At 38.8% G+C, this 27,953-nt stretch overlaps 1 protein-coding gene across 1 annotated transcript in view; it reads left to right on the top strand.

Moving 5' to 3' along the window:
- Mcub (mitochondrial calcium uniporter dominant negative subunit beta) overlaps positions 1–27,953 on the top strand; it is a 125,671-nt gene that overhangs the window by 74,763 nt on the left and 22,955 nt on the right. The window contains 3 exon segments of the mRNA XM_078021818.1: positions 19,342–19,417; positions 20,053–20,223; positions 24,636–24,740. Coding sequence (XP_077877944.1) covers positions 19,342–19,417; positions 20,053–20,223; positions 24,636–24,740 — 352 coding nt within the window.

The following is a 27,953-nucleotide window of genomic DNA, read 5'->3' as shown; positions in this document are numbered from 1 at the left end:
CCTATCTCCTACTATCCCCACTCCCCTCCCCTCCCTTCTTCTCTCTCTACCCCATCTACTGTAATTCATTACTGTCCTTGTTTATTTTCCCATTCCCCTCACAACCTCTTATATGTAATTTTGTATAGCAATGAGGGTCTCCCTTCATTTCCATGCAATTTCCCTTTTCTCTCTCTTTCCCTCCCATCTCATGACTCTGTTAAATATTAGTCTTTTCTTCCTGCTCTTCCTCCTTGCTCTGTTCATAGTTGCTCTCATTATATCAAAGAAGACATTTGGTATTTGTTTTTTAGGGATTGACTAGCTTCACTAAGCATAATCTGCTCTAGTGCCATCCATTTCCCTGCAAATTCTATGATTTTGTCATTTTTTATTGCTGCATAGTACTCCATTGTGTATAGATGCCACATTTTTTTTATCCATTCATCTATTGAAGGGCATCTGGGTTGGTTCCACAGTCTAGCTATTGTGAATTGTGCTGCTATGAACATTGATATGGCAGCATCCCTGTAGCATGCTCTTTTAAGGTCTTCAGGGAATAGTCCGAGAAGGGCAATAGCAGGGTCAAATGGTGGTTCCATTCCCAGCTTTCCCAGGAATCTCCAAACTGCTTTCCAAATTGGCCGCACCAATTTGCAGTCCCACCAGCAATGTACAAGAGTACCCTTTTCTCCACATCCTCGCCAGCACTTGTTGTTGTTTGACTTCATAGTGGCTGCCAATCTTACTGGAGTGAGATGGTATCTTAGGGTGGTTTTGATTTGCATTTCTGTGATTGCTAGAGATGGTGAGCATTTTTTCATGTACTTGTTGATTGATTGTATGTCCTCCTCTGAGAAGTGTCTGTTCAGATCCTTGGCCCATTTGTTGATTGGGTTATTTGTTATCTTATTGTCTAATTTTTTGAGTTCTTTGTATACTCTGGATATTAGGGCTCTATCTGAAGTGTGAGGAGTAAAAATTTGTTCCCAGGATGTAGGCTCCCTATTTACCTCTCTTATTGTTTCTCTTGCTGAGAAAAAACTTTTTAGTTTAAGTAAGTCCCATTTGTTGATTCTTGTTATTAACTCTTGTGCTATGGGTGTCCTATTAAGGAATTTGGAGCCCGACCCCACAATATGTAGATTGGAGCCAACTTTTTCTTCTATCAGACGAAGAGTCTCTGATTTGATATCAAGCTCCTTGATCCATTTAGAGTTAACTTTTGTGCATGGCGAGAGGAAGGGATTCAGTTTCATTTTTTTGCATATGGATTTCCAGTTTTCCCAACACCATTTGTTGAAGATGCTATCCTTCCTCCATTGCATGCTTTTAGCCCCTTTATCAAATATAAGATAGTTGTAACTTTGTGGATTAGTCTCTGTGTCCTCTATTCTATACCATTGGTCCACTCGCCTGTTTTGGTACCAGTACCATGCTGTTTTTGTCACTATTGCTCTGTAATATAGTATGAAATCTGGTATCGCTATACCGCCTGATTCACACTTCCTGCTTAAAATTGCTTTTGCTATTCTGGGTCTTTTATTTTTCCATATGAATTTCATGATTGCTTTATCTATTTCTTCAAGAAATGCCATTGGGATTTTGATTGGCATTGCATTAAACCTATAGAGAACTTTTGGTAATATCGCCATTTTGATAATGTTAGTTCTGCCTATCCATGAACAGGGTATATTTTTCCATCTTCTAAGATCTTCTTCTACTTCTCTTTTTAGGGTTCTGTAGTTTTCATTGTATAAATCTTTCACCTCTTTTGTTAGGTTGATTCCCAAGTATTTTATTTTTTTGGAGGATATTGTGAATGGAGTGTTTTTCCTCATTTCCGTTTCAGAAGTTTTGTCGCTGATATACAGAAATGCCTTTGATTTATGCGTGTTGATTTTATATCCTGCCACTTTGCTGAATTCATTTATTAGTTCTAGTAGTTTCTTTGTAGACCCTTTTGGGTCTTCTAAGTATAGAATCATGTCATCTGCAAATAATGATAATTTAAGTTCTTCTTTTCCTATTTTTATGCCTTTAATTTCTTTCGTCTGTCTAATTGCTCTGGCCAGTGTTTCGAGAACTATATTGAATAGAAGTGGTGAGAGAGGGCATCCCTGTCTTGTTCCAGATTTTAGAGGGAATGCCTTCAACTTTTGTCCATTCAGAATGCTGCTAGCCTGAGGCTTAGCATAGATAGCTTTTACAATGTCAAGGTACATTCCTGTTATCCCTAGTTTTTCAAGTGTTTTGAACATAAAGGGATGCTGTACTTTGTCGAATGCTTTCTTTGTGTCTACTGAGATGATCATATGGTTCTTATCTTTAAGTCTATTGATGTGGTGAATAACATTTATTGATTTCCGTATATTGAACCAGCCTTGCATACCAGGGATGAATCATACTTGATCATGGTGCACAATTTTTTTGATGTGTTTTTGTATTCGATTCGCCAGAATTTTATTGAGGATTTTTGCATCTAGGTTCATTAGAGATATTGGTCTGTAGTTTTCTTTCTTTGAGGTGTCTTTGTCTGGTTTCGGAATCAGGGTGATGTTGGCCTCATAGAATGAATTTGGAAGAGCTCCCTCTTTTTCTATTTCCTGAAATAACTTGAAAAGTATTGGTATTAATTCTTCTTTAAAGGTTTTGTAAAACTCCGCTGTATACCCATCCGGTCCTGGGCTTTTCTTGGTTGGTAGTCTTTTGATGGCTTCTTCAATTTCATCTATTGATATTGGTCTGTTCAAATTGTGTGTATCCTCCTGACTCAGTCTGGACAAATCATATGACTTAAGAAATTTATCGATGTCTTCACTATCTTCTATTTTATTGGAATATAGGTTTTCAAAATAATTTCTAATTGTCTTCTGTATTTCTGTAGCATCTGTTGTGATATTGCCTTTTTCATCCCATATGTTAGTAATTTGAGTTCTCTCTCTTCTTCTCTTTGTTAGCATGGCTAAAGGTCTGTCGATCTTATTTATTTTTTCAAAGAACCAACTTTTAGTTTTGTTAATTTTTTCAATAGTTTCTTTTGTTTCAATCTCATTAATTTCCGCTCTGATTTTAATTATTTCTTGCCTTCTGCTACATTTGCTGTTGTTTTGCTCTTCCTTTTCTAGGGCTTTGAGATGAAGTGTGAGCTCATTTATTTGTTGGTTTTTTCTTTTTTTGAGGAATGACCCCCAGGCGATGAATTTTCCTCTTAAAACTGCTTTCATGGTGTCCCATAGATTCCGATATGTTGTGTCTGTATTTTCATTTATCTCTAAGAATTTTTTGATTTCCTCCTTTATGTCTTCTGTAACCCATTGATCATTCAGTAACATATTGTTCATTTTCCATGTGATGTAGGATTTTTCCTTCCTTCTTTTATCATTGATTTCCAGTTTCATCCCATTATGATCAGATAAAATGCATGGTATTATCTCCACCCCTTTATATTTACTGAGGGTTGCCCTGTGGCATAATATATGGTCTATTTTTGAGAAGGATCCATGTGCTGCTGAGAAAAAAGTATATCCATTTGATGATGGTTGATATATTCTATATATGTCAGTTAAGTCTAGGTTATTGATTGTGGTATTGAGTTCTATAGTTTCCTTATTCAACTTTTGTTTGGAGGATCTGTCCAATGGTGAGAGAGGTGTGTTGAAGTCACCCATAATTAATGTGTTGTGGTCTATTTGATTCTTGAACTTGAGGAGAATTTGTTTTATGAATGTCGCAGCGCCATTATTTGGTGCATAAATATTGATAATTGTTATGTCTTGTTGGTGAATGGTTCCTTTTAACAGTATATAATGTCCTTCTTTATCCCTTTTGATTAACTTAGTCTTGAAGTCGATTTTATTCGATATGAGGATGGCCACCCCTGCTTGCTTACGAGGACCGTGTGCATGGTATATTTTTTCCCATCCTTTCACCTTCAGCCTGTGTATGTCTTTTCCAATCAGATGTGTCTCCTGGAGGCAGCATATTGTTGGATTTGTTTTTTTAATCCATGATATCAGCCTATGTCGCTTTATTGGAGAGTTTAAGCCATTAACATTCAGAGTTACTATTGATATATGGTTTGTACTTCCATCCATGTTTGATTATTTATCCTTTTTTTTAAAAAAAAAATTAGTTTGTTTCTCCATGATTATTTTTCCCCTCACCCTCTGTCTTTACCGAGGCACTTCCCTCTGATGGTTTTGGTTATTGTTTTTCATTTCTTCCTCGTGTAGTGTTTTGCTCAAAATGCTTTGCAATGCTGGTTTTCTGGCTGCAAATTCTTTTAACTTTTGTTTATCATGAAAGATTTTTATTTCGTTGTCATACCTGAAGCTTAATTTTGCTGGATACAGAATTCTTGGTTGGCATCCATTGTCTTTCAGTGTTTGAAATACATTGTTCCATGACCTTCTTGCTTTCAGTGTCTGTGATGAAAAATCCATTGTTAACCTTATTGGTTTACCCCTGAATGTAATCTGTCTCCTTTCTCTTGTAGCTTTTAATATTTTCTCTTTGTTCTGTATATTGGATATCTTCATAACAATGTGTCTTGGCGTTGGTCTACTGTGATTTTGTGTGCTCGGTGTCCTGTATGCATCTTCAATTTGTATATCTGTTTCCTTTTTTATTTCTGGAAAGTTTTCTGTAATTATTTCATTCAGCAGGTTACTCATTCCCTTGGTTTGAATCTCTGTACCTTCTTCTATCCCGATGACTCGTAAGTTTGGCTTTTTTATGTTATCCCATAACTCTTGTATGTTTTTCTCGTGATTTTTTACCAGTTTTTCTGAGTTGGTTAGACTCTTTTCAAGATGAAATAATTTGTCTTCATTATCTGACGTTCTGGCTTCTACTTGCTCCACTCTGTTAGTGATACTCTCAATTGAGTTTTTAATTTGGTTTATAGTTTCCTTCATTTCTAAGATTATGGTTTGATTCTTTTTTATAATCTCTATCTCCTGATAAAGGTGCTTAACTTCTTCTTTTATCTGTTTGTGTAATACATTCTCAATGTGTTCTTTCGCTGCTTGAATTTGCTGTCTCATATCCTCTTTAAGGTTCCATTCCATCTGTCTAAGGTGTTCCTTGAGTTCTTTATATGACCATTTTTCTGATGACTCTAGGTCCTCCTGAATATTTAGGCTGTCCTGCATTGTTTGTACTCCTTTTCTTCCTTGCTTTTTGAAGCTGCTCATGTTACTTCTTGTTCTGTTTGACTGCTGAGTTACTGTTTACTCCTATAAATTTATTTGATGCTTGGGAGGAAAGGTATTAGAAGGGAAGGGAAAAAGTCACTAAAGAGAATGAGAGTAAGCAGGTAGAATTCAAGGAAGGGGGGATAAGATAATTGAAAAGAAATGAAAAGACAAAAGAAGAAAAAAATAGGAAATAAAGAAAGAAAAAAAAATTTTTTAAATAATAAAAAAAATTAAAATTGGGAGAAAAAAAATTTAAAAAAAATTGTAAAAAAAAATTAAGAAAACAAGAAAGAAAAATGAAAATGAAAGAAAACCCCAAATCAAAATTAAAAAACAACAACAACAACAAAAAACTAATAAATGCAGTCTTAGAGTTTGATTAACTTCTCTTCCAGTAGGTGGCGCTGTGACCAGCAGGCCAAGTTTCTCCTATCAATACGCGGAAACCAATCACTGTGCAGCAGCTCTCCTCCCAGACTGGGCGAGTCTCCAATCCTGGGTGCCTAGGGCGTCCTCTTGTGTCTAGTCACTTCCCCACTTTCCTCTAGCCAGGCCCCTCTCACGGGTGCCGCTCCCCACAATACTGGGTACACGCCAGGTCTGCTGCTCCCAGGAGCCCTGTTGTCATGAATGACTGGGCACACTCTTCCAGTTTGCCATTCCCTCAGACCCTAAGTTTGTAGAGCTTGGGGCTGAGAATCCTCAGCGAATTTTACTGCCCCTCTGGTAGCCACACCCCCGGTAGCTGGTGCAAGAGACCTCAGCTGTCAGCACTGGTGGGAGCGGTGGCCGCGGGTCCCGCGCCACCTCTAATTCCCTCGGTCTGGCTACCGTGCTCACGGGAGAGCTGGGAGGGGCCCTTACAGGAGAGCTGAGATTGGCCCTTAAGGTTTCCCCGATGTGTGGAGAGGGAAGGCTAGGGAATTACACACCTGTAGCCGCAGGTTTCAATGAAGTTATCTCCTCCGCCGCAGTCTGATGACGTCAGTTGTCTGCCATGGTGGTATCTCTTGCAAATGGCGACAGTTCGTTTCCCTTTGCTGGGTGACCAATGCAACGGGTGGGTCCTTACTGTCTCTCCCAAGCCCCGTTTCAAACCTGTGGCCACTACCTATGAAGGCTCGGTTGGCATTTACCTCCGTAGGATCAGAAGGGCTGACCGGTTGTTTCAGCCGGATGGATTAGTGCTGAGTCACAGCTGTTTGTCTGCGGGAAGCAGGCGGACCGGAGCTTGAATTCAGCCGATCCAGGTTCAGTGTGTGTTCTGAGAGGCCCAGACTGCTCGTCCCAGATCCACGTCAGCTCAGCATTGCCTAGTGATCCTGAGCAAACAGAATTAGGCTGTTTACGACTCCCTATGCCTGCACAGCTGAAGAGATCAGAGACTTGATCTCTCCGCGCCCACCGCCATGTCGGAATCCCATCCAGATTTATATTTTCAATGTGCCTGACAAAATCTGCATTTTGTAGCATACACTAAGCAGTTATCTTAATTAATACTTTACTCTCTTTAAGGTACCATATGTATCATCACAGTGGAAACAAATTTCTCTTTTCGGTCTGGCAGCCCAAGAATAGTAGTTCATCCTGTCATGATTGAAGCCGAACAGAAACAAGGGATGCAGACAGCAGCACCTGGCTGGTAACCAATAATGAGCCCAGAGGTCGAGCCCCCTTCGTCTCAGCCAGGCCCCTGTCATAGCCCTCCCGATAAGCCCTGTGCATTTAAGTTGGTCATTCCTTCAGACCGACCTGGGCAGGACCCCCAAAATTATATTCATGTATAAATATGTCATCTGCCCTCCCTTCCTTCTTTTCAACAGGGACATATTTCTGAGCACAAAGAATGAAGGATTATAGGGCTGGGGATGTGGCTCAAGCAGTAGCGCACTCGAATGGCATGCATGCGGCCCAGGTTCGATCCTCAGCACCACATACCAACAAAGATGTTGTATCCGCCGAAAACTGAAAAATAAATATTAAAATTCTCTCTCTCTCTCTCTCTCCCTCTCTCTAAAAAAAAAAAAGAATGAAGGATTATAGAGAAAGGGAGAAGAATGCAAACTGATTTTCGTGTCCTGCTGTGGCCTTCCAGAATACATTTTGAAATGTTAGAGTAAACCGTCATAAAAAGGCATTATTTACAATTAATAAATTGGCTTCAACATTACATCAGTATGGTTTCTTAAGAATTGTTTGTAGGGGCTGGGGCTGTGGCTCAGAGGTAGAGCGCTTGCCTAGCATGTGTGAGGCACTGGGTCGGATCCTCAGCACCATGTAAAAATAAAATAATGAAAAGAATTGGAGGAATCTTATTGAGGAAGTCAATTCCTAAGCCAACATGAAGCATAACAAGTAAAATCAAGAATCAATAATAGGATGGTCTCAAACTAAAAAGTTTCTTCACAACAAAGGAAACAAGAGCGTGAAGAGAGAGCCTACAGAATGGGAGAAAATCTTTACCACGTACACCTCAGAGTATTAATCACCAGGATATAGAAAGAATTCAAAAAACTTAACACCAAAAAAAGAAAAATAACCCAGTCAATAAATGGGCAAAGGAACTGAACAGGCATCTCACAGAATAAATATGAATGGTCAACCAATATATGAAAAAATGTTCACCATCTCTGTCAATTGGAGAAATGCAAATTTAAAACTACACTTGAAATTTCATCTCACTCTAGTCAGAATGGCAATTATCAAGAATATAAGCAACAACAAATGTTGGTGAGGATGTAAGGAAAAAAGTACACTTATAAATTGCTGCTGGAACTGCAAATTGGTACAGCCACTATGGAAAGCAGTATGGAGATTACTCAAAAAACTAGGAATTGAATCACCATTTGACTTGGAATATGTCCAAGGGTGTTAAAATCAGCATACTACAATGACACAGCCACATCAATGTTTATAACAGCTCAATTCACAATAGCTAAGCTATGGAAACATCCTAGGTGCCCTTCAACAGATGAATGGATAAAGAAAATTTGGTGTGTATACACAATGGAATATTACTCAGCCATGAAGAAGAATGACTTTGACATTTGTCAGGGAATGGATGGATCTGAAGACTATCATGTTAAAAGCTAAATAACCAATCCCCAAAAACCACAGATCGAATATTCTCTCTGATATGTGGATACTAACACATAATAAGGACAGGGAAAGGAAGAATAGAAGTTCATTGGATTAGACAAGGGGGAATAAAGGGAAGAGAGAAGGGATAGGAATAGGAAATAACAGTGGAATGAAGCTGACACAACTTTTCTGTGTACATATATGAGTACGAATCTCCAAATCCTATACAATCACAAGATCCTAAATAGAATAAGATATACTCCATGTTTGTATAAAATGTCAAAATATACTGTCATGTAAAACTAAAAAGAACAAATAAAATTTTAAAAAAAGAAAGGAAGGAACATGGATTGTATATTGCCAAGTTATGCCAATCTGAAAAGGCTACCTACTTTATGATTCCAACGATATGACATTCTGGAAAAGGCAAACCTATGGCAATGATAAAAAGATCACTGGTTGCCAGGGGTTATAGGAGAGGCAGGAATGAACAGGCAGAACACAGAGGATTTTTAGGGCAGTGAAACTATTCTGTGTGATATTATAGTGATGGATACATGTCATTATACATTTGTCCAAACCTGTAAAATGTACTACACCAAGGACACATTGGGTACCCCAAGGGTCAACCTTAACATAAACGGTGGACTTGGGTGATAATGGTGTCCCAATGTAGGTTTGTTGAGTGTAATATGTGTGCCACTTGGGTGCAGAGTGTTGATGGTACTTGAGGCTAGGACAGAGTAGGGGTGTGATATATAGAAACTCTTAGTACTTTCTGCTTAGTTTTTCTGTGAACTGAATACTGCTCTAAAAAAATAAAGCACTTAAAAAAAACAGATCTCTTGAATCCATTCTCTCTGGCTTCACAATCTCTAGATAGATACCACCAGAAAGATAGGTTTTATCTGATTGAATAGATAGACAGACAGATAAATTGATCTCAACTATCAGATCCTCAACTGGAGACTACTATAACAGTAGCAATCAGTGGTTCCAGTTCATCAAGCAGAGACATAAGGGAGGATCAGGTCAATGGAGGGAAAAGTGAGTTGGTTCAGGAGGTGTTTGTTGAGAATCTTCAACTGTCCAGTGAAACAGCTTGTGGGTCTGTCTGGGCAGGCGGCACCAAGAGGGAGGCTTGTATCTCCAAAGATGCTCAAGTGTGTGTTACTGTTTGATTTTGGATTTTTAACTTTATGAAGATTTGTTTGTTTGAATTCAGACTACTACTCACCTGGCATAGGATTGAGAAAAACAACATGAAAATAAAGGAAATATTCCCAAAATAAGTGTAGTTATTTTGTTTTGGCAGCAGCGATTGAACCTAGGGGCATGTAACCACTGGGCCACATCTCCACCCCATCCCCCCTTATTTTTTGAGACTGGGTGTTGCTAAGTTGCTGAGGCTGGCTTTGAACTTTCAGTCCGCCTGCCTCAGCCTCCTGAGCTGCTAGGATTATAGGCATGCACCACCACACCTGGCCTCCAAAAAGTTTGATACATTATAAGGATTCTAGACCTATTAATCATTCTACTATCTAACCTAAAAAGATAAAAATGTAAACAAGCATTTATATGCAAAGATGTTAGAATTTTGTTGTAATGGTAAAAAAAATTAATAAAATGAATAGAAAATAAACTAGAAGATATCCATCAGTGCTAGTGAATAATTCTAGATGATGGTGTCAATCATTTTTGTTGTCTTTTTCACAAATGCTCTCAAATGAGCATGTATTTCTTTCTGATGAGGAAAATAATGAAGTTAGGAGTAGTAATGGAAATGTCCAACAGGTAAACAGTAACTGCTGTTACATGCATAGAATAAGAGTTGAAAGAGCTATTATTTTATGAAAAGTTTTTAACAAGGTGAATAGATACTTACCAAATGTAATGATCAGCTTTCCTTTGACCATATGACTCTGTGAGCCTAGCCATCCGTAGAAAGTTGGCATAAAAAGTCAGGGGCTGGTGGAATTGTGAATACGTATTTTCTCTATTTTCCAAAATGATTTTTGCTGCATATGTTTTTCTCCTTTTTTTTCTTCTTTCCTTGAAAATATTTGTTCTTCTAATTTTCTCTATCCTACTAGAAACTATACATATACTATACTATTAACTATACTAACATACACACGAACTTAATTATTGTTTTTTCATAGTCTCAAGTTTACATTATCTTTGCCCTTCTCCTAAACATGGCAAGAACCTTCACATGTTCTTGGGATCCACTGAATAGGACATACCAAATCTTATTTAATTCTCTCCTCCTTTTTTTAAATGTGATGCTGGGGATCAAACCCAGGCCCTAACATATTCTAGGCAAGCATCCTCCCACTGTGCTACATCCCAACTCTTCATTTTAACCCAAAAAATGTATTTAAAATTTCTTACAGTTCATAGTTTACCAACATATTTTATAACTTTGTATATGCCTTAGCAAAATACCACAGACCAGGTGGCTTAACAAGAGAAATTAATTTTCTTACAGTTCTGGACACTAGAAGTCAAGGATCCAGGTGTCACAGAGCCTCTTTGTGGCTTATAGATGGCTGCCTTCTCCCTTTGTCAGCACATGGTCCTTCCTCTTTGGATACACATGTCTCTGTCCAAATCCCCTTATGAGGAACACAGTCATGTTTCATTAGGGACCTTACCATTGCCCTTCACTTAATAACCTCTTTAAAATACAGTTACATTATCGGGTACTAGGGGTTTAGAAGTTTGTATGAATTAGGAGAGGGCACACCTTGGCCCCCTAACAGTGTCATCTTGCATTCTGCTAACATCTGGGTTTAGTTTTCTTCTAACCACAAAGTTTCTTAGCTAAAGATCTGTGGGAAAGAAGCTATGATCTTGCATATCTAAAAGTTCTTTCATTTCCTTCAGCCTTAAGTAATTTTCCTTAGCAAGTCCTTCTAGGGAACATTTGCTACTTCCTTCAATGTGTAGTTACTGAGCTCCTTCTGTAACGGCTTGGTTCCAGCTTCCCAGACTGCGCCCAGGAAGCATGCACTCTAGTGGCAAGAAATGGAGTAGCATTTTTGCTGATTTCTCAGGGTTCAACATCCAGGAGTGGAACTGCTAGGTCACATCTAACTGTATGTTTAATTTATGAGAAACTGCCAAACCTTTTCCAGAATGCTTGTACCATTTTATATTCTCCCCAGCAATGTGCAAGAATTTGTTGGTTTTTGTATTCTCAAACTTCCTGCTACAAACTTCTGTGCTCTCTGTCCCTGGTGAAATATTAGTTTTGAAATATTAGTTTGAAATATTAGTTTTCTTTTCTACTTACTTAATCCTGTCTAGAATTTATCTAGTACTTATGCAGGTTTTTTACATTTATATTTTTCATTTCTAGAAATCCTGCTTAATTGATCAGAGTCACTCATTTTTAAAACCAGTTCTCCCTTTTATCTTTGTGAAAGCCCTAAATATAATTTATGTTAAAGCCAGTTTTGTATAACTCTTATTTTTATTTTAGTTAAAGTGAATTGGCCTTAAAAATAATATGTTGGTTTTTTCTTAGCATTTAATTATATATTTTAAAATTCTAGACTGCAGACTTTTAGTAAGTTTGTCTTTCATTCTCTATTTGTTCATTCCTGGCCAATATTTTTATGTTGCTTCAGCTGGACCCATATAGTCTGAGGGCAGAAAAAGTTCTTAGATCGACAGCCTGTGGTCCCTGTCCTGGGATCTTGCAGCGATGTGACTGGAGATGTCACAGATCAAGCCATAGAATTGCTGGAAAGTTTGGCTTCGTTTCATCGTGGGCCACTTTTGGTATCTGCTATCTCCAAAGAGTCAAACTATTACTCCTATTCTGTGAGATTAAAAGATAATTTTCAGAAATATCACAATCCCCATAGGGATGACTATGATCTGTTTCTATCTATAGAACATTTCTGACATGTGTGGGGTTTTCCATCACACCAACAACCAACTCCCCAGCTCCCCAGCCACAGGCTGGGGTTCCTGCAATTCAGTCCTGGCACTGGCATCAGATCCCACAGATGAAGACTCAGTGCCACTAAGCTGTCCCCATTTCAGAAGCCAATCCCAAGTCCTGGGTCTCTTATACTCCAGACCCATAGCTGTGAACCATGTGTCTCTTCTTAGGCTCAATCATTTGCTACAGCAGTTCACAGGACACAGGAAAATACTTCTCGTACATTTTTTGGTTTATCATAAAGGATATTATGAAGAATTACAAATGAACAGCCCGATGAAGAGGTAGTTAAGATGAGGTCCAGAAGGGCCCGAGCCCAAGAGTCTCTGTGCTGTGAGGCAAGGTACCCACTCCCTAGCACATGGAGTATTCAACCCAGAAGTCCTCTCACCCTTGATATCTAAGGGGCTTTTATGTGGATTTTGTCACAAAGGTATTAGAGATATATGGACTCAATTTCCAACCTCTTTCCCTTTTAAAAATTGGGGTTTCTAATCAAGGCTTGGTTTTTCTGGCAGCCAGCCCCCATCCTGAAAGCTATCTCAGATCCCAATAAGAGTTGCCTCATTAGAACACAAGAGGCTCCGAGCACCGAGGAAATTACAAACATCTTACAGACTCTTTGCCAGGAACTGAGGACAAGATAAGTTTATTTTATCTGTGGTACTGAGGAATGCACTAGGGGCACTACTACCACTGAACTTCACAGCCCATTTTATTTTTTATTTTGAGACAGGGTCTCATGAAGTTGCCCACGCTGGCCTTGAACTTGGAATCCTCCTGCCTCATCCTCCTGACTAACTGGGATTTCAGGCATCAGATACTTATTTTTTATTATGCCAGTAATATAAAAATGAACATGGATTAAAGAATTTATTCTACAGTTATGATATGAAGAAACCAGATAGATAGTCTATCTGGTTAAAAGGAAAAATTAAAAACAATAGAAATTCATGTGGAGATGGGAATGTTAAGGAGAACTGCAAGTAGAGATAAAATTGGTGTTTCCACAGAAGGAAAGTCAGTTACATCATTACCAGACTGTCTAGGATTTAAGAATTTATCAGTTACCTGTAGTTTACAAATAGTTGCAAAATGTCTCCAAGCTGATAAAGAAGGGTGGGATTTGAAAACCTGGAAAGCTGTGCTGTGGACAATGCAGAATTTTCCATTGAAACATATTTTTCTGTAGAAACCAGAACCCAACTGAACCTTCACTTGAGTTTTGCTTTCCACTGTGTTTCTCTTTTGCTTTGGGCCTTGAGGTCACATTAATGTCTTTTCAGAGCATGGAGCAGAGGAGGCTCTTTATTCGTGTACTTACCCACCATCTTGAGTGGAAATTGCATCTTTAATTAATAAAGAAGACGTCTGATCTAAAATACAATGTAGAGCAGAGCATGGTGGTACATGCCTGTACTCCTGGTGACTCAGGAGGCCAAGGCAGAAGGACAACAAGTTTGAGACCAGCCTTGGCAACTTAGTGAGACCCTATCTCAAAATAAAACATAGAAAGGGCTGGAGAGATAGTTGGTAAAGTGCCCTTGAGTTCAATTACCCAGTATAAAATTTATTTATTTATTTATTCATTCATTCATTCATTCCCCAAAATACATAAATAAATAAATTTTAAGAATATGATATAGATCTAGAAGCCAATCAAAATCTTATTCATTGGCTCTAACATGTGACCATTATACATCTCTCTACTAATGCCTCTGTCAGCCTAAAATGAATGACAGACCAACTGACTCTCCAAAGCAAAGAGTATTTGGGATCACAAGGCATGGCAATCCAGGATACACATGCTTTGGCAGACCAAGGGAGTTAGGGCAAAAGGGGCACTCTTTTTAAAGACAAAAAGGAGAAATATGCACAGGTCATTTTGAAACAAAGACCTTTAGTTGCAGGGGCTTGTTGCAGGAATCAGGGTCAGCTCGTTGATAGAGACGGCCATTGCCAGGCAAGTATCCTTGTCAAAGCAGTTCATTGCTGAGGGCCATTACCAAGTAGGAATGAGGCATCGAAATTTCCTTGCCAAGCGTACCCCATGCTGCTTAGAGGACATTTGATGGGACATTGCATGCATGCTTTAATAAGGTGACCTTGCTCAAGGACCAAGGCGGATCCGGGTTTAGAGCTGATCAGGTTTGAGGAAGTAACCGGCTCCTTGAGTTTAAGGCGTTGCCAGTTTAAGATAATGGGTTTTAGGGAAGTTGGAAGTTGAAGATTATTGCTGGGATTAGGGTGTTCCTGTTGCTTGTTCCCGTTGAGTTCTCGTGAGATTAAAATGGGATTTGGAGATAGCCTCGTGGAGTAGGTGAATTGTGCGGGAGACGGCAGAACGCGATTGTCCCTGGACCTGTGTGGAGGCGGTGTGAGAGCGGGAATAAAGAATTGCTGTTTGAACCTACAAAGCTGTGTGGTGGCTCGTGATTCTGGTGCCAAGCCGAGACATTGGCTTTGGCAGTTCATGTGGGATTCTGCAGTTTCAAGGAGTTCCTTACACAGTTTTCATCATTGGCATATGTGTGTGGCGACCCTTCCTGGCCTCTGGCTCCATTTTGTTTGGAGTTGACATAAATGACTTGGTACTGAAAATTCTCACACCTGTCTTCCTTTACAGTGAAGCTCAAAGAGATTTTTTTCCACATTAATATTTTCCTTTCCACCTTCTTCTAATGATAGCGCTGGCTCACTTTTTCATTGCCAAACTTATTCTCTTCTTTTTCTTACATCCCATATCTTCCTGAGCCCACCGCTGCCTATCAAGAATCACAGCCACTGGGGTATCTTGAAGTCAGGATTCCAGCCTGGTTCTGACTGCAAAACCTATGTTCTTTACAAGGACCATCATCAAATACAGAAGGAAGAAATGACATTAAAGTTGGACTTTGAAAGAAAGACAGGATTTTGTTAGGCAGGATTGGACAGAGAGTCACTTTAACAAGTCAATGGATAAGTAGTTCATTTGGCTGGGGCCCAGGTTCCTGCACTAAGTGCCTTTGAGGACACAGACAAAGGTTTGGAGGTAATTGACCCATGATGTACCTGCTGGACTCATAAACTGTACTTGGTACTTAGTACTTTGTTTCATTTTGTCTTTATATCAGCTTTGTAAGACATACACTATTATTTCCATTGCTATATGAATCTTTGATTCCCCAAAATTCATATGTGAAACTAGTGGCCTTAGGAGTTGAGACTTTTGGGAGTTGATTGGGTCATGAAGTCATAGCCCTTGTGAATGAGATTAGGGCCCTTATAAAAGAGCCCCAGAGAGTTTCCAAGTGCCTTCCACCATGGGAGGACACAGAAGGCACCATCTGTGAACTGAAAAGAGGCCCTTACCAGACACTGAATCTGCCAGTACCTTGATCTTTGCATTCTCAACCTCCAGGATAGTGAGAAATAAATTTTTGTTTCACGTGAGCCATCCAGTTTATGACATGCTATGATAAAATAGTAGGCTCATAGACTGAAACACCCATTCAATTCCTTGAGAAAACAGAAGCACAGAGAGGTCAAATAACTTATCTGTGACCTCTCAGAAGTTTAGTGGCTGAATTGAGTTTAGAACCTGCCATGTCAATTCTAACATCACAGTTCTTTCTACTTTATGTAAGTAGAAAAAAGGCTAAGGGGTTTTAAGTTCAGCTGTGAAATGATTAGAATTTTATTTAGCAAAGATATATGATAAAAGAGAAGCTGAGTCATCTTTGGCTCTGATATCTGGATACCATTTGAAGGCAGCAGCTGTTGACCAGGCACTGCAATCTGGAATTCAAAATTCTAATCCATGCAGAAATTTAGCATAGTGCCCTGAAGGGTGTGGAGGGTCTACCACAGTCCCGCTACTCAAAGTGTGGTTCTTACACTTAAAACTTCAGTATAACCTTGGAGCTTATTTTAAAAATTGCAGATATTCACATCCCTACATCACCCTATTAGAGGGAAAAAAAATCCCTGAGATTGGGGCCTAGGAATCTGTTTCTTTAACAAGACCTCCATGTGATTCTTAAGACATGCAAAAGCTTGAGAAAGCCCTGCTATTTTTTCTGGCCACTGTGCCTTCTTTCATCATTTTCTGGTTGTCAGGTAGAGCCTTTTAAAATGACTTCCTCAATAGTAACCAAGAAACATCACCAGCACAGTAAAAGCTGAGTACTACTGTGATTAGGAAAGAGAGATCATTAGCATCCAAGAACATGATATGCACTGTCTTTAGCATTATTCAGACTCTAGCATAGGATTTAATACATGTAAAGGTGGAAATGTACAGAAAGAAGCCTGAAAGGATATGTACCAAACCACTAACTGAAAGTGACTACCTCTGGGGAAAAAGCTATGGGATTGTGGAGAAGTAAAGGGAGGGGCTTTAATTTTATACCACCCCCCTAATGTTTTTGTATTTGACTTTTATACATGCATAATCATTTATATAATTAAACTTTTTTTAATCTCAATAATTAATTCTAATATGTTTGCAGTGGCTACATTTCTCTGTTTTATGTGGTTTCACTAAAAATAAGATTATCACAATATTCATAATCCAAACTTGGAGACTTCTTATGTATGTTTATTTATTGGGAGCTGCATCTATTTTAAGAAGTAATCAGCTTTTTTCTTTCTCATCTTGGTAGTGTGTTATAATTTTAGAAATAAAATTCAAATGAACAGTCTTAAATTAATGTGACAGATGATGTTTTGCTGCAACTAATTGCCTATGTTGTGTTTAATACTAGAAATATGTATTTGAATGTTTTGTTTGATGTACTAATCAGACTCTTGATTTTGAACATAATGAAACATCATTTGAGTCAGTATCATTATCTTTTTTATTTTTGTTAATAGTGTATATACCCTGTTTTTAGTCAAATTTTTTTTCTGCTGTGATCAAAAGACTTGAAAAAACAGTTTTAGAGGAGAAAAAGGTTATTTGACAATCATGGTTTCAGAGGTCTCAGTCCATAGATGACCAGCTCTATTGCTCTGGGCCCAAGGTGAGGCAGAACATTGTGGTGGAAGAAGAAAGCAGCTTAGTGCATGGCCACCAGCAAACAGCGTATTCTACTCTCCAGAGACAAAAAATGTACCCCAGAGGCACATCCCCAAAGACCAGCCTCCTCCAGCCAAACCTGCCTGCCTACAGTTACCACCCAGTTAATCCATATCAGTAGATTAATGTACTGATTAGGTTAAGGCTCTCATAACCCAATTATTTCTCCTCTAAACCTTCTTGCATTGTCTCACACATGAGCTTTTTAATTTTTTATTTTGAGACACTGCCTTTTTAAGTTGCTTAGGACCTCACTAAGTTGCTTAGGCTGATTTTGAACTTGTGATCCTGCCTCAAGCCTCCTAGGCCTTTGAAATTACAGGCATGTGCACCATACCCACTTTATATCAAAACAATAACATACCCTGACCATTGGTGTTTTATCTTAATAATGAACTCTCAAATCTTGAAAATTTGAGAAATGTAATTAATAAAATAATTATGTATTACATAATTCTTATAAGTTTACTGCTTATAAACTATTAGAAGGCAATGCATTTTTAAAAAAAAATGAGTTGATATGAAATAGCCACCAGGTTGTGACTATACTAATTCCTCTGGCCTAGATTATTTGAGTTCCAAATGCCTATGAATCAATTCTTCAGTGCCCTTCCTACTACTGCAGTGTCTTTGTTCACACAGTGCACCATGATGTCAGTTGGCCTTCATTGAACAGCAGTACAGTTGTAAACACAAAAACCAGTGCAAACCCTAACTATAGGTGCCATAGTAAGGGTGGCCATTCATTCATTCATTCATAGTAAGGGTGTAGATTCATCAATGCTGTCCAGTAGATCTTTCTATGATGAAGGAAATGCTCTGTTTCTCTGCTTACAGGGGAGCCAGGAGGTAAATGAAGCTATTGAGCATTTGAAATGTGGCAGAGGTCCCCCAGGAACTGAATTTTTTTAATGTAAAGCATAATTTAACGTGGCTAGATGTGATGACTTGTAGATACAGTATTATTGGACAAGCAAAGCTAGAGCAATATTTATCATACCCTGAAGTGCATGGGAATAGCCTAGGGATCTTGTTGAAATGCAGATTCTAATTCCCTAAGTCTGGATTGAATCCCAAGATTCTTATGCATTTCTAATCAGTTCCAAGGGCATGCTGATGCTTCTGGTATGGAACTATACTTTGAGAATTAGGTAGCTGGAATGCATATGGTTGTACTTATTTGTAGATTATCACCTAAAAGGAAACTCCAAATTTCTAAGAATTGCTAGGAATTCTAGGATATTTTAGGGTTGCTCACACCCTAGTTTGAGAACCCTGTGTGATGCATTCCTACTACAGCATACACACTAGCAAGCATTACAAATGCCAGAAAGATTTAGTGAGTGTAGCTTTCTGTTACTACAACAAAATAAGGAAATTTATCAGAAGAAAATGTTTATTTTGGTTCATAGTTTGGAGGTTTCGGTCTATTGTAGGTTGGACCTGTTGCTTTTGGGTCTGTGGGAACATAGTACATCATGGCAGGAGTCTGGTGGAGCCAGCTGCTCACCTTATGGCCAGGATTTGAAAGAGGAAGAGACAGACCCCACAATGCCCTTCCTGGGTGTGCCTCTGAGAGCCTAAGACCTATCTCAGTAGGGCTCACCTCTTAAAGTCCCACTGCCCCCCAGTGGTACTAGGTGGATGTGCGGGCCTCTGGGGAGTACTTGCCTAAACCATAGCAGTGAGCTTGGTTCTAAGGTTTTTTTGTTTTTGTTATTGTTGTTGTTTTCGTACCAGGAATTGAACCCAGAATGCTTTATCATTGAGCTCTGCCCCAACTTTTTAATTTTTTATTTGGAGACACTGCCTTTTTAAGTTGCTTAGGACCTCACTAAGTTGCTTAGGCTGATTTTGAACTTGTGATCCTGCCTCAAGCCTCCTAAGCCTTTGGAATTACAGGCATGTGCACCATACCCAGCTTTCTCAATGAAAGTTTTACCTGGGCATATTTAGGAAATTGAATTTTTTATTGTGCTTATCATATAAGATTAAAATGATTTCCTAATAAAGACACTTATTTCAGCTTTCCAACTTTTTAAAAAAGAAAATAATCTTTCTTACAGGTTTTTTGTGTGAAGATGCATGAAAATCTGAACTCCTACCCACGATGCCTTTATAGCACAGCAGAGCCACCTGATGGTAAGCTTTCCTCTCACTCTCTGACTCATTAACTGATTTCCATTCCTTCAAATAAAGCGGGAGTGGAGAGGTTTGAGCAAAATGGACTTTTCCTGCACTTGTCCCACTACCACTAGGTTCTGTTCCCATAATGTATCCAGTGATGTCTTTTGGCAGACCGACACCCCAGCAATCAGGAGTTACAGATGAGTGGGAAAGTTTCTGCTCTTGAAAACTTAACTCTGCCTGTGTAATGTGAAGACATTAAGCAGATCATTACAGTCCAGTGTGGTACAAGGTACTGCGAGGTGTTACAGAACGGTGGGGCCTGTGAAGACTGTAGGACATTGAAGGTGCTATCCCAGCAAGGCACAATTTTATGGGAATTCACAGACTTTCTTCCATCTTCCTTTTATTTTTTCTCTCCCCCACTCTACCCAACACCCACACCCACCCACCCCAGAACTGGGGATGGAACTCAGGGTCTCACATTTGCTAAGCAAGTGCCTTACCACTCAGCACCATCCCCAGCCCAAATTCAGAGACTTACAAATTATATATTTAAGGATTCTCTTTAGAATTCTTGTATTTTAAAGTTCTTTTTAAGTCTATTTTATCAATTCCTCTATTTCCATCTTTTTTTTTCCCCTCAACAGAAATTACAGTTCATTATAGACACGGTCTTCCCTTGATAACACTGACTTTGCCATCCAGAAGAGAGCGCTGTCAATTTGTAGTCAGGCCGATGTTGTCAACAGTTGGTTCATTCCTTCAGGACATACAAAATGAAGACAAAGGTGTCAAAACTGCAGCTCTCTTCACAGCAGGTAGATACATGTTTGTTTTGCAACCTTGTCCAAAGGCTTCTCTCTATTCTTGGAGACTTTGTTTTGGTTCTTTACTTTTCTAGACAGAATTCCATTCTTTAATTCATTATATGATAGGTGGTTAGCCTTTACTGAGTCCTTTATTGTTACATATCCTTACTATTTTAAATTGTAACTTCAGTGAATGTAAGAAAAATCATGGAATAAGTTTCATGTAAATTTAATTACTTCATAAACTTAATCTGAAATTTTTTCTCTTGAAAAAATTCCAGTATTTTAAATTTTCAGTAAAATTTGAACAATTAGGATGAAATGTAGCTTCAGTGATTAAAATAGCTAGTGAATGGGCTAGGGATGTGGTTCAAGCGGTAGCACGCTCACCTGGCATACGTTCGACCTGGGTTTGATCCTCAGCACCACATACAAACAAAGATGTTGTGTCTGCCGAAAACTAAAAAATAAATATTAAAATTCTCTCTATCTCTCTCTCTTTAAAAAAAGAAAATAGCTAGTGAATAAAAAAATACAAATAGCATATTTATCTTTGTTATAAAGCAATTATAGCCTAATATTTGTTTTGTTTGGGGGTTTTATTGTTTTTAGGAACTGAGAATTGAACCCAGAGATGCTTTAACACTTCCCTACATCCTTAGCCTTTTTTTGAGACAAGATCTCCCTAAGTTGTTAGCTAGCCTTGAACTTGTGATTCACCTGCTTGTGATCCTCATATCTCAGCCTCCAGGTTGCTGGGATTACAGGCATGCACTACCACATCCCAGTTCAGCCTAGTTTGTTGTTGTTGTTGTTGTAGATGGAAAGAATACTTTTATTTTATTTATTTATCTTTTATGTGGTGCTGAGGATGTAACCCGGTACTTCACATATTCGAAGTGAGTACTCTACCACTGAGCCAAGGCCACAGCCCTGTAGTATGTTTTTTTGATAAAATTCATTCTGAGGGAAAAACTATACCCATATATTTTAATACTAGGAGAAGTGATTTGTTATTTAGACTTTTTAAGTTTTGGCTGTGGCTGTTATGTTCTCATGGTTTGAAATGGTCTTAGACCAGCTGCCTAAAATAAAGAATAATTTGCCCCAGTCCAACTTTGAGAGGTACAGATATAGATGAGTTGATTAATCTGCAGCTATTTTATTTTATTTATTTATTTATTTTGGGGTGGCTTACCAGAGCTTGAATTCAGGGGCACTCAACTACTAAGACACATCCCCAGCCCTATTTTGTGTTTTGTTTAGAGACAGGGTCTCACTGAGTTGCTTAGAGCCTTGCTTTTTCTTTTTCTTTTTTTAAAGAGAGAGAGAGAGAGAGAGAGAGAGAGAGAGAGAGAGAATTTTAATATTTATTTTTTAGTTTTAGGTGGACACAACATCTTTGTTTGTATGTGGTGCTGAGGATTGAACCCGGGCTGCGCGCATGCAGGCAAGCGCGCTACCACTTGAGCCACATCCCCAGCCCCAAGCCTTGCTTTTTCTGAGGCTGGCTTTGAACTCAACACCCTCCTGCCTCAGCCTCATGAGCAACTGGGATAATAGGCATGCACCACTGCTCCTAGCTTGTGGCTGTTTTATTAGAATATTAAATGCTTAGTGTAAACTTATTTAAAAATTAAATTACTGTTGCAGTTTTTAAAAGAAAATGAACATTTTTCTTATCTAAGTTTAAAACCAATTAAGGGATAGATACAGAAGTTAGAAAAATAGAGATTAAAGAATTTATTCATTCAACAAATATTTGTTGGCCAGGCACTGTTCTGGATGCTAGAGATAGAAAACAAGAGAATTAAAAACTCCTGCCCTTTGGAGCTTGCATTTTAGGAGAAGAAAGAAATAACATAAATAAATAAATTATATATTATACTAAATAATTGTAATGGAGAGAGAAAAGTAGGGGGTGGGAGTGCAGGAGAGTGGGGCTCTCACAAGGTCATATCTGAGTGAAGAGTGGCAGATGAGGAGCCTTGCAGATGAGTGGAGAGTTCTGAAGGGGAGACTCCTCCATGGCTCTAAGGAGGGAGCTGGGTGGAAGGAGAAGGGTTGGGAAAGGCTTGTCAGTTGTTGTAAGGACTTTAGATTTAAGTAGATGGGGAGCTTTCTGCCTGCTAGAACATGGATCAGAAAGTAAGTTTTTTAGCCTTGAGGCCACAGTGAACTTCTCAGTACTTCATTCCTATATAGACAGACCCACTCCCCCAACCGCCCAGCCCCAGCCCTGGTGTCCCCGTGCTTTCCCTGCAGGGTAGGCTTGCCTTCCTGAGCTTCCAGGGACAGGCAGATGCACACCTAAAACTCAGATGAGGTTGGCTCGGAGCAGCGCTTACCTGGTGATAGGTACTTGATAAGTATTTGTTAAATGAATGAAATGAGAGGTAAAAATAATGAACCATGTTTACCCTGATTTGTTCCAGAAATTAATTTGAATACCTTTGAAAGCAGAGACTTTAAGACTTTTCTCTAAGAGATTGAGGAAAAGGGGGCTCTTTGGATCTAGAGAAAACACATTATTGGAGATTTAAGTGGATAGTGCCCAAGAATATATGAAAAATTCAATAATGTCATTAGCTTCTTGAAAACGTTTCTTGTCAATCTTGTGCTATCTTACGTTTGCATAAAGGATAATGTAGTAACTCATCTGAGAAACCATATTCAGTTGATTTCTTTTTATAGTAATATTTTCAGAAACTGGTTTAAATGTAAAATTTAGATATAAATTTTTAAATGACACTTGGAAAGTCAGATAAAACAATTAGCGTGTTACTTTTTTTTTTTTTTTTAAGAGACTCTGTGGGTGGAATTTGCTTGTGTTTAATTTGGGCTTGAAAAGAGTGTTCTGAGCCTGTCACAGTTTTGCCCATTGTGTGGGCTGCATTATTTGGCAATTCTTAGGAAAATGATCTCACTCCAACTGATGAACAGGAACCCAAACAGCCAAATTCTAGAAACAGACCCAGGTGTAGACTTGACATGCTGCCTTATAGAACAAAAGAACCACAGAGAGTCAGATAGGAAGCAGGCAATCAGGTTCATCCTGATTTTACTAGCAGCGTTTGTGCTGGTACACATATTAACGTTGCTGAAATAGTTGTGGTTGAATGCAGCCAAGCCAACATCTGGCCAGGATAAAATATCCATCCAGCATTTTCCTGGACTTTATTATATGTAATGTAGTATATGTGGACTTTTCCGTAGGAAAAAATGCTAGAAAGAGAAGTCTCTACCCAGCACCAGTTTTCTGCTTATTGCTCAATGAATTTGCTTTCTTAACGCCTGAGTTGCACTAAAGCTTAGTTAAAAAATAAAATAAAATAAAGATTGGCTGTATGAGAAGCTGTGCAAAAGCACATGAGGTTAAAAATTTCCAAGATATTTTTTTCTGAAATGTCGCTAGTGCTAAACTAAAAATTTTTGAGACCAAGAGATTTCTAAAATAAAAGTGTTTATTAAGTTGATGCAGGTACTTGCCAGAAAAAAGGACCAGATCCTAGGACAGATTTCTGTAAGTACCAGCAATAAAGCTGAGAGAGTGGTTGGAAAATTGTCTGCTGAGCCTGGAACTAAGAATACTTTTATAATAAAAATTTGGAGAGGAAGTTTAAGTTGTTTAAGTTGAACCAACATTGACTGTAGAAAAGGGAGTAGGATAATATGTGGTAGCTGTAGGTGATCACCTGTAATAGGATTTAAATCAAGGTTTTAGTATATGTTCAAGAATATGAAAATCTTTCATTGGTTTCACCTGCTGCTGCTAACAGCTCCTCCAACCCTAGGAGTGCTCTGAGTCACATCCCCAGCCCTTTTTAGTTTTCATTTTGAGATGCTGTCTTGCTAAACTGCTAAGGCTGGCCTCAAATTTGCCATCCTCCTGTCTCAGCTTCCCAGGTAGCTGGGAATAGAGTCAAGAGCCACCACACCCAGTGGTTTTGTCTATTTATAGCATGTGGGAAACATGTGGGGAAAACAGACCGAGATTGCCCAGGAGCAAACTGGAGGCTGTACCTCAAGGTGGCCACAGGGAGATCAAGCTGAATCCCTACACACCCATTAGATATTGCCTCTTCTACCTCCCCAGTCCTGCTGAGAGTTCCAACCTCCCCTGAATCTTTGCATGAATTTGCTGAGACAGTTTCAACCCAGGACATTAACCTGGGCTCCAATCCAGCTGGTACAGTGGGAGAAGAGCACCTGCCTGTTTCTTTTGGTTCTATGAAATGAGAGGTGAAGCAAAGGAGAAGTTCCCTCAGTGACAATAGTGTGAGTTTAGGGGCGACATCCAAAAGGCAGATGTCCACTACTATACTGTAAAAACCTGAGTGAGTTGTTTTTTTGTGTGTTGGGAAATGGTTCTTGTTGTTCTAAAACAAAAACTTATTTTTGTGTTATGCCTTCCCTTTCAGATGGCAATGAGATTCCAGCCTCAACTTTGATGGATGTTTTGCTAATGAAAGATTTTAAGCTAGTCATTAACAAGATAGAATATGATGTACAGTGTCCTCAAAAAGGTAAGAAACAACAGTTCTCCAGCTACCTTAACTTTTCCCTTTAGCCTTGACTTTTACAGGGTATTAAGCAGAACTTATTATAGACAGAATTCTTACTTGTGATATAGCTCAGAGGTAAAGTGTTGCCTAACAGGCATGGGCCCAGGTTCAATCCCCAGGACTGCAAACAAACAAAACCCAGAATTCCCTGAGGTATTCCACAATGTGACTTTTCTCTTGCCTTAAGCTGGATAGTTTTTCTCTGATGTTTTACTGTGAGAATCTGGTAAAGCTCCAACAGGTAAAACTCACAAAAATGTGGGCATGACCTCCAAGACTGGGCCTGTTGAGTGTTTAAATCTCAAAAGAGTTGTTTACACTGAGGCTCCAGAACTTTTTCAGTTATAGTCAGGTGTTTCCACTCTGGTATCAGTTCTTTGCAGGTTTCTGCTCATGGTTTCTGTTCTCCCGTGCTGTGATTCTCTGTATCCACCTCTCTCCTCAATTTGGGGGACAGTGGTTTGTCTTGCAACCTCAGTTCTCAGGTTTGTGTGAGTGTGTGGCAGGGGGTGCTGGGGATCGAACACAGGGGAACTCTACCAATGAGCCATATCCCTACCCCTTTTTATTTTTTGAGACAGGGTCTTGTTGAGTTGCTGAAGCATTTAAGTTTTAATACTCCTCAGATCTCCAGAATAACTTTTTTTAAAATTAAAAAAAATTTAATTAGTTCAAATCAGTTATACATGATAGTAGAAAGTTCTTCAATTCATTGTACACAAGAGGAGCAGAATTTTTCGCTTCTCTGGTTGTACATGAAATAGAGTCACACCATTTGTGCAATCATACATATACCTAGGGTAATGATGTCTGTCTCATTCCACCATCTTTCCTACCCCCTACCCCCTTTCCCCCTCGTCCCATCCAAAGTTCCTCCACTCATCCCATATCCTAGCCCCCCATTATGGATCAGTATCCACTTACCAGAGAGAACATTCAGCCTTTGATTTGGGGGGATTAGCTTACTTAGTTTAGCATGATGTTCTCCAGCTCCATCCATTTACCTGCAAATGCCATAATTTTATTCTCTTTTAATGCTGAATAATATTCCATTATGTACCACAGTTTCTTTATCCATTCATCTACTGAAGTTGCTTCCAGAGTTTAGCAATTGTGAATTGAGCTGCTATAAACATTGAGTGTCTGCCTCACTATAGTATGCTGTTTTTAAGTTCTTTGGGTATAGACCAAGGAGTGGGATAGCTGGTCAAATGGTATCCAGAGTAACTCTTACAGATCTAAGAAGAGTTGTTGATTTTCATTTGTTTAGATTTTTATTTACTGTTACGATGGAGTGAGGACTCTGAAGCTTCTATAAATGCCAGTTTGGAAACTGGAAGCCTTGATCAGAATTTTTTTCCCCCTTTGGTACGGATTTTTGAGCCCAGGGGTTCTTTACCACTGAACTGCATCCCGTATCTTTTATTTTTTATTTTGAGATAGGATCTGTAAGCAAAAATAACCAACACAGTTTCGGCACCATTATGAAAATACAAATAGACAGGATGGAAAACCTCAAACAGATCAGCAGCTTTCCTTTATTCTACAGCAGAGTCAATCATGTACTAAAAGGAGCTCATTTTCTGGGTACGAAAATGGCCTGCCAGTTACAGAAGGAATCTGAGTTTTATAGTTTACAATGAGAGTGGTTTAATCATTAGCAACTTCAGACATGTTGGTTTGGATAGTTAGGAAAGAAGTTGTAAGAAGTCCAGAACTCATCGTCACTGGGGAAAGCTCAGAATTTTTTTCACTGCTTATTTTCTGTTTGCTTTTTTCCTTCCAGGACTTATCTGCAATGGGAAAGGGTAAAAGTCCAGGGCCGTGTTTCAATATCTGCCTCTTTCCTACAGGACTCATTGTGATTGGGAAGGGATGAACGTTTGCTTTTGGTGGGGATGCTGAAGATGAACTCAGGAAGGGATGATAGTTTGCTTTTTCCCTGGGGAGTGAAGATTGTTAGGGGGAAAGGATTTACTGGGCGAGGTTTAATGTTTGGCTAATTTCCCTCCCTCCTTCCAAGCCACACTGTCTTTCCGTTTTGCCCCCAGGGCTGTTTTATAGGAATATTATTTTTTCATAACCCTTTAGAACCTCCCTAAATTGCTGAGGCTGGCCTTGAATTTATAATCTTCCTGCCTTGGCCTTGTCACTAGGACTAAAGGTGTGTGTCACTGTGCCCAGCTGGAAGTCTTAATTTTTTAAAAAGAGATTTTCTCTTCATTTCTCACAACAGGTTGAACATCTCTAATATGAAAATATGAAACATTCCAAAATGTAAAACTTTGAGGGTTGATATGACATATATTGAAATTCCACACTTGACCTCCTGCTAAAGCTTATAGTCAAAATGCAGGTGCACTAAAAATACCATGTAGGGGCCAGGGGTGTAACTCAGTGGTAGAATCACTTGCCTAGCATGTTAAAGGTCCTGGGTTCAATTCCCAGCACTATTTAAAAAAGAGAGAGAGAGAGAGAGAGAGAGAGAGTGTGTGTGTGTGTGTGTGTGTTATACATGCACATGTGTGTGCATATATAGTATAAAATTACCTTCCATCCCTGTATAAGGTGTATATGAAAAAAATTTTATATTTTAATTTGGACCCAATACCCAAGATATCTTATTACATTCTATGTGAATTTTCTAAAATTTAAATATAACCCAAAATTTATAATACTTTTAGTCCCAAGCATTTTTTTCTCTTTCCATATTATTTTATTGGTACATTATGGTTATACATAGTGATGGGATTTGTTTTTACATATTCATACATGCATATAATAGTACAATATTATTTGGCCAATATCACTCCCCAGTAGTTCTCCTCTCCCTCCTCACTTCCCAACTCCTGGTCCTTTACTGACCTCCCTTTGATTTCATGAGATCTCTGCTCCCTGACCTTTGTTTTCCTGTTTTTCTCTCTAGCTTCCATATATGAGAGAAAACATACGACCCTTGACCTTCTGAGTTTCGCTTATTTTGCTTCAAGTTCCATCCATTTTCTTGCAAATGACATAATTTCATTTTTCTTTATGGCTTGAATAGAACTCAATTGTATGTAAATGCCACATTTTCTTTATTCATTCATCTGTTGATGGACATGTAGAATGGTCCATAATTTAGCTGTTGTGCTGTCAGAAACATGCATGTATCACTATAGTATGATAACTTTA

The sequence above is a fragment of the Ictidomys tridecemlineatus genome, chromosome 9 (assembly GCF_052094955.1).
Source record: "Ictidomys tridecemlineatus isolate mIctTri1 chromosome 9, mIctTri1.hap1, whole genome shotgun sequence".
Classification (NCBI taxonomy): domain Eukaryota; kingdom Metazoa; phylum Chordata; class Mammalia; order Rodentia; family Sciuridae; genus Ictidomys; species Ictidomys tridecemlineatus.
The sequence above is the reverse complement of the archived record's forward strand: the minus strand, read 5'-3'. Positions and strand labels throughout refer to the sequence as shown.